This window comes from Sorex araneus, chromosome 4 (assembly GCF_027595985.1).
Source record: "Sorex araneus isolate mSorAra2 chromosome 4, mSorAra2.pri, whole genome shotgun sequence".
NCBI lineage: Eukaryota > Metazoa > Chordata > Mammalia > Eulipotyphla > Soricidae > Sorex > Sorex araneus.
The window spans coordinates 15,034,619-15,047,270 of NC_073305.1; the positions used below are offsets into that span (position 1 = coordinate 15,034,619).

The window sequence follows — 12,652 nt, forward strand, 5'->3', positions numbered from 1 at the left end:
CAAAACCCTTTATACTGTATAATTATCTCCCTTTCTTAATATTGAGCCAGTTACCAGTGTCCTTATTTAGAAAAGAGCTCGTGGAATTTATAAAGTATAATAGAAACTTAGTAAATGTTCAGTGAATTATTGAAAAAAAGTGGTTGGATAGCCAAGGGATAGTTCCACAATAATTAAATACATTCTGAATTTTATTTTAGAGCAAAACTTCAGACTTCAGATGGCCATACAGTATCTGTCTAATATCATTTTTTTCTACCCTCTTCGCTAGGTTCTCTTTGTTTCAGGCTCTTTGGTCCAGTTTTCAACCCCCTCCCCACCATGTTCCCTCTTGTCACTGGGCTTTCACAAGCTACCCCCCTACACAAGACTTATGTCCTTCCTTTTTTCCTAGTCCCTTTCATGTTCTTTTCTTCTTCCCTCCCTCACTTATTTCTTGCCTCCTTCCCATACTCCCTCTTTCCTCTCTTCTCTTCTTTTTCTTTTCTAGCCTTTCTTTTCCTGGTAAATTCCCATAGAATGGGGTATTTTCATCTTGGTTTGTAATATAACATTTAGTTGCATGTTTATTTGGCTAATAACTGGACTTTGAGCTCCATACACTTTGATTGACCACAGATATTTTGTTAACTGACAAAAAAGTATCTGAGCAAAGAAATATTTGGGGAAAGAAGAGGGAGAAAAACAATTGAATCCCCAAATCGACTACTGACCTACAGAGATGACTTCCGAGTTCAGCCATTTACAATCTTAGAATCCTAGGAGTGCATGTGCAGACCACTTTCACGGCCATGTGACCTCTCATTATATTCAAAGTGAGCAATAGAAAATAAATGATCTAGTGTCTCTCCCTGACAGGCAGGCTTGAATGGTGGCAGGAAAATTCAAGCAAACTATAATGCCCAAAAGTAGAGAGAATGTATTGTAGAAATTGTTTCCCATAGAGGCAGGGAGAGGATTAGGATGGGGGGAGGGGGATACTGGAGACATTGGTAATGGAAAATATGCACTGGTGGAGGGATGGGTGTTTGATCATTGTATGAATAAATCTCAAACATGAAAGCTTTGTAACTGTATCTCACGGTGATTCAATTAAAAAAAAGGAGAAAAAAAGACAATTTGCAAGAATATGAACACTAGTTCAACCAAATAAGTGGACCAGAAAACTTTAGAAGTGAAAATAATTCTTTGGGAATTATGCAATACTGTAACCATGAGATATGTTTGGCTATATGAGCATGTGAAATATGATTGTTATGACTAAGAAAGTAAATTTCACTAGAAGTTAAATTTAATTTAAATTTTCAAAAGTGATCAGAGACCAATGTATTGACACTGTTAGTGTCACTGTCACTGTCATCCCGTAGCTCATCGATTTGCTTCAGCAGGCACCAGTAACATCTCCATTGTAAAACTCATCGTTACTGTTTTTGGCATATTGAATACACCATTGGTAGTTTGCCAGGCTCTGCCTTGCATGCGAGATACTCTCGATAGCTTGCCGGGGTCTCCAAGAGGGGTGGAGGAATCAAACCCAGGTCAGCTGCATGCAAGGCAAATGCCCTACCCTCTGTGCTAAGGAATTTAATTAATCTCTCACACACACAAAAAAGAAAAATTAGAACTTGAGAGACAAACTAATTCAGGTAAATCCATTCAAAGAAATAATATTAGAAATCAGGTCTCCTGATATTCAAGTAGATGAACTTTCATTAGAAATTAAACCAGGAGCTGGGAGATAAGGGCCTACCTACCACTCAACCTGATTTTGAGACTCAGCACTACATGGCCCTTCAAGTATTGCCAGCTACATACTTGGGGGGTCCCAAACACTTGTGGGAAGGCTGGGTAATCCTAACACCAAAGGGCCCTTGGAAAAGCACATTATTGATCCTTCCATTGAACCACCCATCTGGTTGGCTGAGAATCACCTCCTGAGTACCGTCTGGGAGTCCCCACTCAGATAAAATTAAAAATAAATCAGGAGTCCACAAAACAGACAAGCAAATATCACATGACAGTTGAGACAGAGAAGGACTGGGGTAGTATGGTGGACTTTGGAGTCCAAAGACAGCAAATCCATTATTTCTAGAGTCTTGAGTGCCACCTATTAGAAGTTTGCCTAATCTTGGTAATAAAGCCAAGTGGAGCCATTATTGTACAAAGTTTAAGACTATTAAACCTTGTCTCTTTTTGTCCCTCAAAATGCAATTCTATTAGAGGTGGGAATTCAGAAAGTGCTCCATGGAAGGTTGACTGCCCTGCCCCCTTCACATCTTCTTTGCAGGAGACCAAAGATAGACCATGAAGTGTTTATATGATCTGTGCAATCAAAAGAAGCCATCTGTCAAGTGAATACTTTCCATGCAAATAAGTAGTTATTCCATCAAGTAGCTTTAGAGATGTATACCTTCTGTTACAATTATCCATTGTCACTTTCAAAACCCCTCCACCAATTCTCTGCCATTTTAGTAAGTGTTTGAAAGATGAAAACAGGAAGCCCACAGCTTCTGTTCACAAGTGAGGAGAATTAGAAAACTTGGAGAGCTTGTTTTTCCCTGCCCACCCCCAAATAACAGTCTGTTTAGATAAGAATATTTGAATAATTAAATCTTAGTTTTATCTCAGTGGCGTTTAGTCTACTTAAACCATCTCGTCTTGATGAGAATTTCATCTTGAAAAATCCCAACAATCCATATGAATTGCTGAAAAAAAAAATTACAGCAATTTCATTAGCACTGGATTAAGCCATCTATCTCATAACAATCAACCCTCAGAAAATCTCTGTCAAAGAAGAAAATGTAAAACACAGGCTCAGTAGGGTAGACCCAGATATTCAAAAGCATTTATAGCCTAGTGTAAAAAAATAAGGCTTGCCGAGACGGGCGTGACCACTCCCGGGCTCTCTGGGTGGCTCTGTCTCACCGCCCGGGTTCAGTGCCCTGGAACCGCTGTGTGTGCTGTCGGTCAAGGGCAGGCGACGGAAGGAAGAAGGTCAAGGTGGTTGCTCAATCAGTTTATTTCATTCTCTCTCTCTCTGCTTCTCTCCGGGCTTTGGATCTCTCTCTGGATCTCTGGATCTGGCCCCCCAACCTACTCTTACAGCCTAGTTAAATCCCCCCAGCATGAGGAGGTTGGGGTGTACACATAGGGGTGGTCACAATCAATAGGGGTAAGGTTCCTTTCCCTCAGGGGATGCTTCTCCTAGATTGATTCTCTTTCAGCAGGAGGATCCACGCAAGGGCGGAGTCCCATGAGTGTGTTTCTCCTCTCCTTATCCAGCAAACATATAAGCATTCATAATATTAATCATTTTGTATGGACACAATAAGAAATGCATTAAAGCTTATAGAATTGCTCTCCTGGGGCCATCTCAATCTCAGACTACAGTGCTCAGGCCAGATCAGTCTTTTCTATCCCTAGCAGGGTCCTAGTCTCGTCATTACTTTTGGATCATGACAGCATTTGTCTATGATCAAGCTCGTAACTTATAGTTAAGAATTAGGCACTTAGGGCAGGCCCATCTCGATGTCAGGGTAGCACATAACTCACCGCTTGCCCTGGATCCATCCCGTCCCTCATCGGGACCCTGCTTTTGGGGTGCTAGGAACTGAGGGCAATTGAGGCTTAAGTGGAGAAAGCAGATGCCCGGGAATGAATAATATTTGAAGCCAATTAAGTCCCAAGTTACAAAAGCAGAATATTGTCTTCTTGTGTCTATACAAAAAGGACATTGCTTTGAAGTAAATTATTCAAAAAGCATAAGGAGAGGAGAAAGGCAATATTATAATATTCCGTGTCCTAGAAAGGTCTGACCTTACAAATTAGCAAAGTCAGATTAGGGGAAAGCTGACTAACTGTTTTGGGGAAGAGAGCATAGAGAAGTGATTACAGCTAAACAAAGGATGGGAGCACTGTGACGGGGAGTAACCCAATAAACCTAAACTACCTGAGGTTATGTTATCCTACAGCCTAGTAAGAAAACATTAAGATTTATAGTCTTCTTATATCTTACTCTTTTTTTGTAGTTTTGAAAAAACTCAAATGTTTCTTTAGAACAGTTTTCTGTTGTTTAAAATACCTAATCTCTTTATCGTTCGTTAATTGAGAAGACGGTGATATTTTATTTTGTCACTACCAATAGGCTCAAGGTATGATCATTTTGAACTTAAAGAAATCAGTGCATTACCATTTTTCTGTGAGTTAATGAAGCCAAAAGTAGATGCAAGAAAGATGACTCCCAAAAGTGTCTTCCAATTCTCCATTCTAGATATATACCTAGAAAGGAAAAAAAACCTAATAATTAAAATTGTCTTCGCACACTTAAAGTGGGTATGTCATATTATATGATATTTAACATCAGTAAAGTTGGCTTTTACAATAGACTTGTACAGTAGAGTTGCCGGCTATAAAATCAATACCCAAAACTCCATGACCTTCCTATACGCAAATAACGAGACAGAGGAAAGTGACATGAAAAAACCAATCCCATTCACAATCATGCCCCAGAAAATCAAGTACCTCAGAATCAGCCTAACTAAGGCGGTAAAGGACCTCTACAAAGAAAACTACAAAACACTAATCCAAGAAATAAAAGAGGACAGAAAGAAATGGAAACATATCCCCTGCTCATGGATAGGAAGAATTAACATTGTCAAAATGGCAATACTCCCCTGTAGGATAACATAGCCTCAGGTAGTTTAGGTTTATTGGGTTACTCCCATCACAGTGCTTCCATTCCTCTTTGTTTATTTGTAGCTTCTTTCTTAGTGTTCTGTTGACTTGTAAATAATGTTTTTCTCTTCTCCTTGAGTCCTTTGCATAGTTTATTCAGAGCAATGTCCTTTTTGTATGGACACAGGAAGACTTAGCAAATGCCATGATTTTGTAACCTGGGAGTCATTTGACTCTACATGATATTTTCCTCCTGGGCATCTGTTCTCTCGACCTAAGCCTCAGCTGCCCTTACTTCCTAGCACCCCCAAAAGCAGGGTCCCAAGGAGGGACGAGACGGACCCAGGACAAGTGGTAAATTGTGTGCTACATCGAGATGGGCCTGGCCAAAGTGCCTAATGCTTAACTATAAGTTAAGAGCTTGATCATGGACAAATGTTGTCATGATCCAAACAGTGATAACTAGATTTGTACCCTGTTAGGGTGAGGAATGATTAATCTGGCCTGAGTGCTGTGGTCTGAGTCGGTGGCAAGATGTTGCCAGGAAAGCTGCCTTGCAAGCCTCAATGTATGTCTTGCTATGTCCATACAAAAATAACTAGTATTAAGATGTTAATAAGTGTTTGGACTAAGGAAAGGAAAAAAACCTTAAGAGTCAGGAAGGGCTTTGGAATGCCCTGCCCTCAGGAAGGGCTTTCTTATGTTGATTTTGCTACCTGGCTGGGTGTAGCCTGGAGGGCAAGGTGGGAGAGAGAAGTAGGAGGAGAGACAGAGAAGCCAGAGAAAGGCTGGAGTAGACAGAGAGAGAGGACGGAGATGGGAGTGCAGGAGATGAGAAAGATGGAAGATTGAATAAACGGTAACTAATCAGCAATAAGCTTGGTCCTCGTTCTTCCTTCGCCTGTCCTTGGCCAACGGCTGTCCCGATCAAGCCCATACACAGCAGTTCCAGAGCACCGAACGTGGGCGGTGAGAGACAGCCGCCTGGAGAGCCTGCGAGTGCATGCGCCCTTCGGCGAGCTTTAGTTTTTTACACTCCCCAAAGCACTACATATATTCAATGCGATCCCTATAAGGATACCCATGAAGTTCTTCAAAGAAATGGATCAAGCACTCCTGAAATTCTTATGGAACAACAAATGCCCACGGATAGCTAAAACAATTCTTGGGAAAAAGACAATGGGAGGTATTACCCTCCCCAACCTCAAACTCTACTACAAAGTGATAACAATTAAAACAGCATGGTACTGGGACAAAGGCAGAGCTGCAGACCAATGGAACAGGGTGGAATATCCTTACACACACCCCCAAATGTATTGAAGAGGAGAGCAGGTTAAGGGTTAAATTTGCCTTTGTAACTGTTTAGCTGCTTTGAAAGATGTTTTCACGACCTACCTACTGCTGGGCAGGAAACTGTCACCAAATGGGTCAACAAACTGCCCTAGGAACTGTAAGCAAACATTTGCAGGGAAACAGTTAACAGTCAACAAATGTTGAGATAAGCAAATTAAGTGACCTATATGTGATTCCCTTTGATCCAATAAGGTGTGATTCCCTTTGATATGTGAGATTTTCTTTTCTCCCCCAAAAGGGTATAAAAACAGCTCGCTTTTTGAGTTCGGGGCCTTTGGCTATGCCACGCTATTCCGGCACAGTTGAAGGTCCCAATATAGCTATATTGGCTTGAATAAACCCCCGTGCATTTGCAGAAAGAGTTGTCTTGGTTTTGCTCTTTTGTTTCTCCGAGCCTACCCTGGGCAGAGATCTGCCACCCCTAACAGTATGAACATCTAATCTTTGATAAGGGAGCAAGAATGTGAAGTGGGGCAAAGAAAGCTTCTTTAACAAATGGTGCTGGCATAACTGGACAACCATGTGACAAAAAAAAATGGGTTTAGACCTCGACCTAACACCATGCACAAAAATCAGATCAAAATGGATTAAAGACCTCAATATAAGACCAGAATCCATAAGGTACATTGAAGACAAGGTCAGCAAAACTCTCCTTGAGATTGAAGCTAATAGTATCTTCAAAGGTGACACGCCACTGACCAACCAAGTGGAAACAGAGATAAACAAATGGGACCATATTAAACTAAGAAGCTTCTGCCCCACAAAAGATACAGTGACCAAAATACAAAGACAATCTACGGAATGGGAAAGAATATTCACCCAATACCCATCTGATAAGGAGTTGATATCAAGGATATACAAGGTACTGGTTGGAATCTGCAAGAAGAACACATCCAACCACATCAAAAAATGGGGCAATGAAATGAACAGAAACTTTCTCAGGGAAGAAATATGAACAGCGAAAAGGCACATGAAAAAATGCTCTCCATCACTGATCATCAGAGAGATGCAGTTCAAAACAACTATGAGATACCACCTCACACCACAGAGACTGGCCCACATCCCAAAGAACAAAAGCAACCGCTGTTGGCGTGAATGTGGGGAGAAAGAGACTCTCCTACACTGCTGGTGGGAATGCCAACTGATTCAGCCCTTTGGGAAAACAGTATGGATGCTCCTTAAAAAATTAGAAATGAGCTCCCATTTGACCCAGCAATACTACTCCTGGGAATATATCCTGGAGGGGCAAAAAAGTATAGTCGAAATGACATCTGCACGAAAATGTTTATTGCAGTACTGTTTACAATAGCCAGAATTTGGAAAAAACCTGAGTGCCCGAGAACAGATGACTGACTAAAAAAACTTTGGTACATCTACACGATAAAATACTATGCAGCTGTTAGAAAAGATGAAGTCATGACCTTTGCATATAAGTGGATCAACATGGAAAGTATCATGCTAAGTGAAATAAGTTAAAAAAAGAGATACAGACATAGAAAGATTGCACTCATCTGTGGAATATAAAGTAACAGGATGGGAGACTAGCACCCAAGAATAGTAGAGGTTAGCTCCACAGCTTGAAAGCTGGCCTTACATGATGGAGGAAAAGACAGCTCAGATAGAGAAGAGAAGACCAGGTAAAGTGTGGTTCGAGGACCTGCTGGGGATGGGAGATATGCACTGAAAGTAGACTATAGATCAAACACGATGCCCACTCAGCACCTCTATTGCAAACCACAACACCCAAAAGGAGAGAGAAAACAAAAGGGAATGCCCAGCTACGGAGGTGGGGTAAGGTGGGGGGGATGGGATGAGGGGGTGGGAGGGATACTGGGGATCATCGGTAGTGGAGAACGGGAACTGGTAGAGGGATGGGTACTCGAGCATTGTATAACTAAAACACAGGCATGAAAAGTTGTAAGTCTGTAACTGTACCTCACAGTGATTCACTAACAAAAAATTAAAATAAATAAATAAATAAATAAATAAAGTAAGTTGGCTTTTAGTTAAATAAAACTATGCCTTTCCCCAGACTAAGGGAAGTTTTATAAAAATAAAAGACACGATGTCATATTGTTTTTATATACAAAAAAAATGGCTGACTAATTGACTCAACTCAGGAAGAATTTTGTAAACACCCATGGTATATGCCTCAGAGTTCACTGGTTCAAATTGTCTAGATATCACCATAAAAGGAGAAAATATATAGGACATGGGGGAAAACTTCCGTTTTGCACTTGAAAATTCAGTGGAAAATTTGATGGAACACAAATAGTCCTGGAGAATTTTGCTTGTATTTTTATACAAGCCTTGGGTGACCTGATAAACATTTGTGGGATACTGAAATATTCAAATATTTCAGGAGCACATCTGCCTGATAGAATCAGACTAGCCTGAAGTAGTGCATATGTTCCAAAAGGAACGAAGCATCAGATTTACCTCCCCTAAACTTGGATCCATTTCCAAAGACCTCCAAGAAAATTACCCACTCCTACATCCACTTCTATTTATGACTCTAAGAAGGCCTGAATGTTTAAAAATAAGAACACATCACAATCACAGTGATAAGATTTTCCAACTGGAATAAGGAACATCTTTACTATCCAACTAGAACAGGGAACATAATCTTTATTTTCTTAGCTAGGTAAAAGTTAAATTTAAAACTGAGACGCTATAGAGTTATAGGATGCTAATACTTTGCATTTTATATTAAAAGGTTTATTTGTACAATTTAATTTGTACTTATTGTAACCTGACTCAATTTTTACATTAAACTCATGCTTTGTACATCACTCTATTAATATATACCTCTTCTCTACTTCAAATCTGAAAAGAGCATTGGAACAGACCTAATACTGCTCATTTCATTGAAGAAAACGATGAATTAAGGTCCCCTAATGACTAAGTGTGGTACAAAAGCTAAAAATCCATGGATGATTGGGTCCTGGCTCCAGGTGTTATGACCTCAAACATCTGCTTCAAATTTTTCAATGAAAATCTTCAAATAAATATTAGCTTTCCGACCTCCCCTTTTCAGACCCTCTGTTTGCCCCTCCTCCCTTCTAGCTGAGGGAAACCTCCCAGCTGGTATCCCCAGGGCTTTTTATGGAGCTGAAAGTGAATTCCCTTTCCTTCCTGCTGAGTCTTGAAAACCTCCACAACTTCTGCCATGTCAGCAAGTCAACCTCCATATCTCCTGAACTGCATGAACAATACATGGCCTCACAACAGCTCTATTTTTCAGACAGCACACTGCTCACATGTGTACTTCCTTTAACTGGGTGAAGATGGGCAGTGAAGATGGGGTGAAGATGGACAGGGAACAGCATTTCACCTAATCTCTTGGAGACTTCCAAGGTGCTAACTACAGAGATTCACAGTCAGTGTGGCAGGAGCACCGCAAACATAATGGGGAAAGATACTTATGTAGACACCTGCCAAGCTCAATGAGTGAAAATAAAAATAAGGACGCTTCTACCCGTACTATCAAGCTTGGTGCGCTACTATATAAAATGAGTTTAGTAACACCATGCTGAGGATATTTAATAAGCTCTTTTGAGAAATTATGGGGCAGGTAGTCAGAAAAGTACAAAAACATATGAGAGCCAAAATGAGAAAACTATGATCAGAAATGATAAAAATGAAGAATATCATAATTAATATTTTTAAGAGAACTCAATAGTTCTGAGCAGCAGAATAACAACTGAAGTAAATATGGAGGAGCTCCAAGATGAGATGCAGAAAATCTCTAGAAAAAGAAAAGAGAAGATTGAAAGAAGTCTGAAAAGAAATGAACAGCATACCAGGAACTAGGGAATGAGTTCAAGGGAAACTGTGTAAGAATTATCAGAGACCCTGAAGAAGAGGAAGGCAAATTTGAAGAATAGCCACTAGTTAAAGAAAGTATAAATAAGAATTGCCTAGAGTTGACAAATGCAGACACCCAGACCCAAGAGGTCCGAAGAGTCTCAGTGTAATTAGAACCAAATTAAAAACCCCAAGACACATTGTAATCAGACTAATAAAAGCCAAAGACAGAGAACGAACAGTGAAAGCAGCAGGATCAGCAAAGGAAATTACATACAAGAAAGAACGCGTAAGATTTAGAGAAGATCTAGCAAATGAGACTCCATAAGACAGAAGAGAATAGTGGAATACAGTGAAATAAAAGAGGGAAGTGGGGAGACTCAATGAAATGAACCAAGAATACTTTATCAGATAGATTATCATTCACACTTGAAGGAATGACACAGATTCATGGATAGGAGACAACTTGGAGAATTCATAGCCTTGGTGGCAGTTTTGCAAGCAGTGTTAAAGGAATTTCTTTAAAAGATGGAACAAACTTTTCAGCATTTTGCCATTGAGTATGACATTCACTTGTGGTGCTTCTGGTTGCCCTATATAGAATAAGAAAGATATCTTTCTCCTAAGTTGTTAAGAGATTTTATACTTCTTAATAATGAATTAACATTTTCTTTATATTGAGTGTTCTGTGTGTGTTTAAGGGATTCATTTAACATCACAGAGATTTATATTACAATCTTTTCCTTATTAATGCAAATACTTTAGCATTATCTATAATATATTTTTAACATAGAGCCAAAATTCTTATTTTAGTATTAAACATAATTTTGTAAGTATATTCAGATTCTCCCCTTAAAATTTTCTTTATTCTCACTCTTACTAAATAGTATAGACATAAGATTTAGCTATGCCCTGTAAATTTTAAAATATATTAGCCATAGAATTATTTATACTATTAATTTTTTAAATTTATATACCTATAAAAATGTATACAGTTTTTGGAAAAATTGGATTTTATCCAAATATTTTTATCAGTTTTAAAGAAAATCTTCAAGTCATTCAACTTCCCAGAGTTCATCTTACATGAAACAAGAGCTATGAGAAACTGACATGGGGTAAAAATCTAAGCCCAAGCGTTAAGGTTTAAGTTAGATAAAATATCTGTGATACGTTGGATAAAATATCTACCATTACATCTCAAAAGTTCAAAATTTTATATTAGTAGCTTTGCATAATGCTACCACAAATCTTGTTTTCATATTAAAAAATAAAACCTAATTTTAGGAAATAAATATTATGTTCTAGAAACAATAAAATTAGTAAACATTAAAGTGAATTTCTCAAATGTATGCAATAATCTCTACTTCTAAATCACTTCGTCGTCTTGGGCCCTGTCAGCAGAATTTTGTATAGAAATTATAATGTCCACAACTAGCTGTCATCCAACCCCAGATAACAACTTCCCAAAAAGTGTAAGTAGTCATTCTGATTCTCAATGGACACATTCTATTGTTAATGCTTCCTTTACTTCTTTTTCTTTTTCTTTTTTTTTTTTTTTTTTGCTTTTTGGGTCACACCCGGCAATGTACAGGGGTTCCTCCTGGCTCATGTACTCAGGAAATACTCCTGGCGGTACTTGGGGGACCATATGGGATGCTGGGAATCAAACCCTGGTTGGCCGAGTGCAAAGCAAATACCCTACCTACTGTGCTATCGCTCCATCCCCTTCATTTACTTCTTTTTATTTTTCTCTCTTTGGATCACACCAAGCGATGCACAGTGGTCACTCCTGGCTCTGCACTCAGGAATTACCCCTAGCGGTGCTTAGGGGACCATATGAGATGCTGGGAATCTAACTCAGGTTGGTTGCGTGCAAGGCACACGCCCTATCCGCTGTGCTATCACTCCAGCCCCTCATTTACTTCTTAAGAGTAACTCAGGATATGAGAGAGAACCACTCCTATTTTTTTATCAACTGGTAACAGAAAACTCCATGTCAAAGGGAGCCCTTGTTTCAACTTCAAAGGGATTTTGCCCATTAGTCCAGGGACTTGAGAAATCCATTTCACCTGATAAGAATTATGTGATGATGCTAGGACTTGAACTGATTAGAGATATCTTATTGTATTGCTTACTACTTCACAAACATTAAGGGGGGTATTGGCCCGGTGTCTTCTCAATAAATGTATTGTAATTGGATTCTCTATTCCTCACTTTCAACATCAGCTTTCCACTAATGCCTCCTTAAATAATTTGCAGGCCTGTAATTGAAATACTGTAAATATATTATTCCCCAGTAAGTGTTAATTTAATAAATAAATGACTCCATGAGTCTTAATAACAGACTGATCTAATGGATAAAGAACCCTTATGTGGAAAATAAGACTAAGAGTTTAAAAGAATCAAGGATAACCAAAATAAATTTACATGTTATTATAATAAGTATTATCATCATTGTAATAAAATACTTTAATTTTTTTAAATTTTGAGTTATTAAAGTTGGGTAAAATGTAAAACCTTGAGATTAGAAATTTATAGCTTCATATTTCGTATTCTAATTATTACTATCAATGCTATAAGTCATGGAAATGAGAAATATTTTAATTTGGTTGCAAATAAAACACTAGCATTGCTTGTGGAAATATAGTTGGAAAGTCAAAAGTTTATAAATCTCTTACAGCTACTCATTTAAGTGTTATTTATCACTGAAGACAAAAGTGTTTGTAGATTACTACTTTATGATCTACCTGATGTAAATTATTTAATGAAGTTGTTAACATGTAATTTTTTTATTTCTTTTCCTTAATTGAATCACAGT

At 38.7% G+C, this 12,652-nt stretch overlaps 1 protein-coding gene across 1 annotated transcript in view; it reads right to left on the reverse strand.

The window, feature by feature from the left end:
* LOC101554454 (collagen alpha-4(VI) chain-like) overlaps nt 1-4,265 on the reverse strand; it is a 105,722-nt gene extending 101,457 nt beyond the window's left edge. The window contains exon 1 of the mRNA XM_055135048.1: nt 4,190-4,265. Within this exon, the coding sequence (XP_054991023.1) occupies nt 4,190-4,265 (76 nt within the window). The remainder of the gene's footprint in view (nt 1-4,189) is intronic.
* Between the last annotated feature and the right edge of the window lie 8,387 nt (nt 4,266-12,652).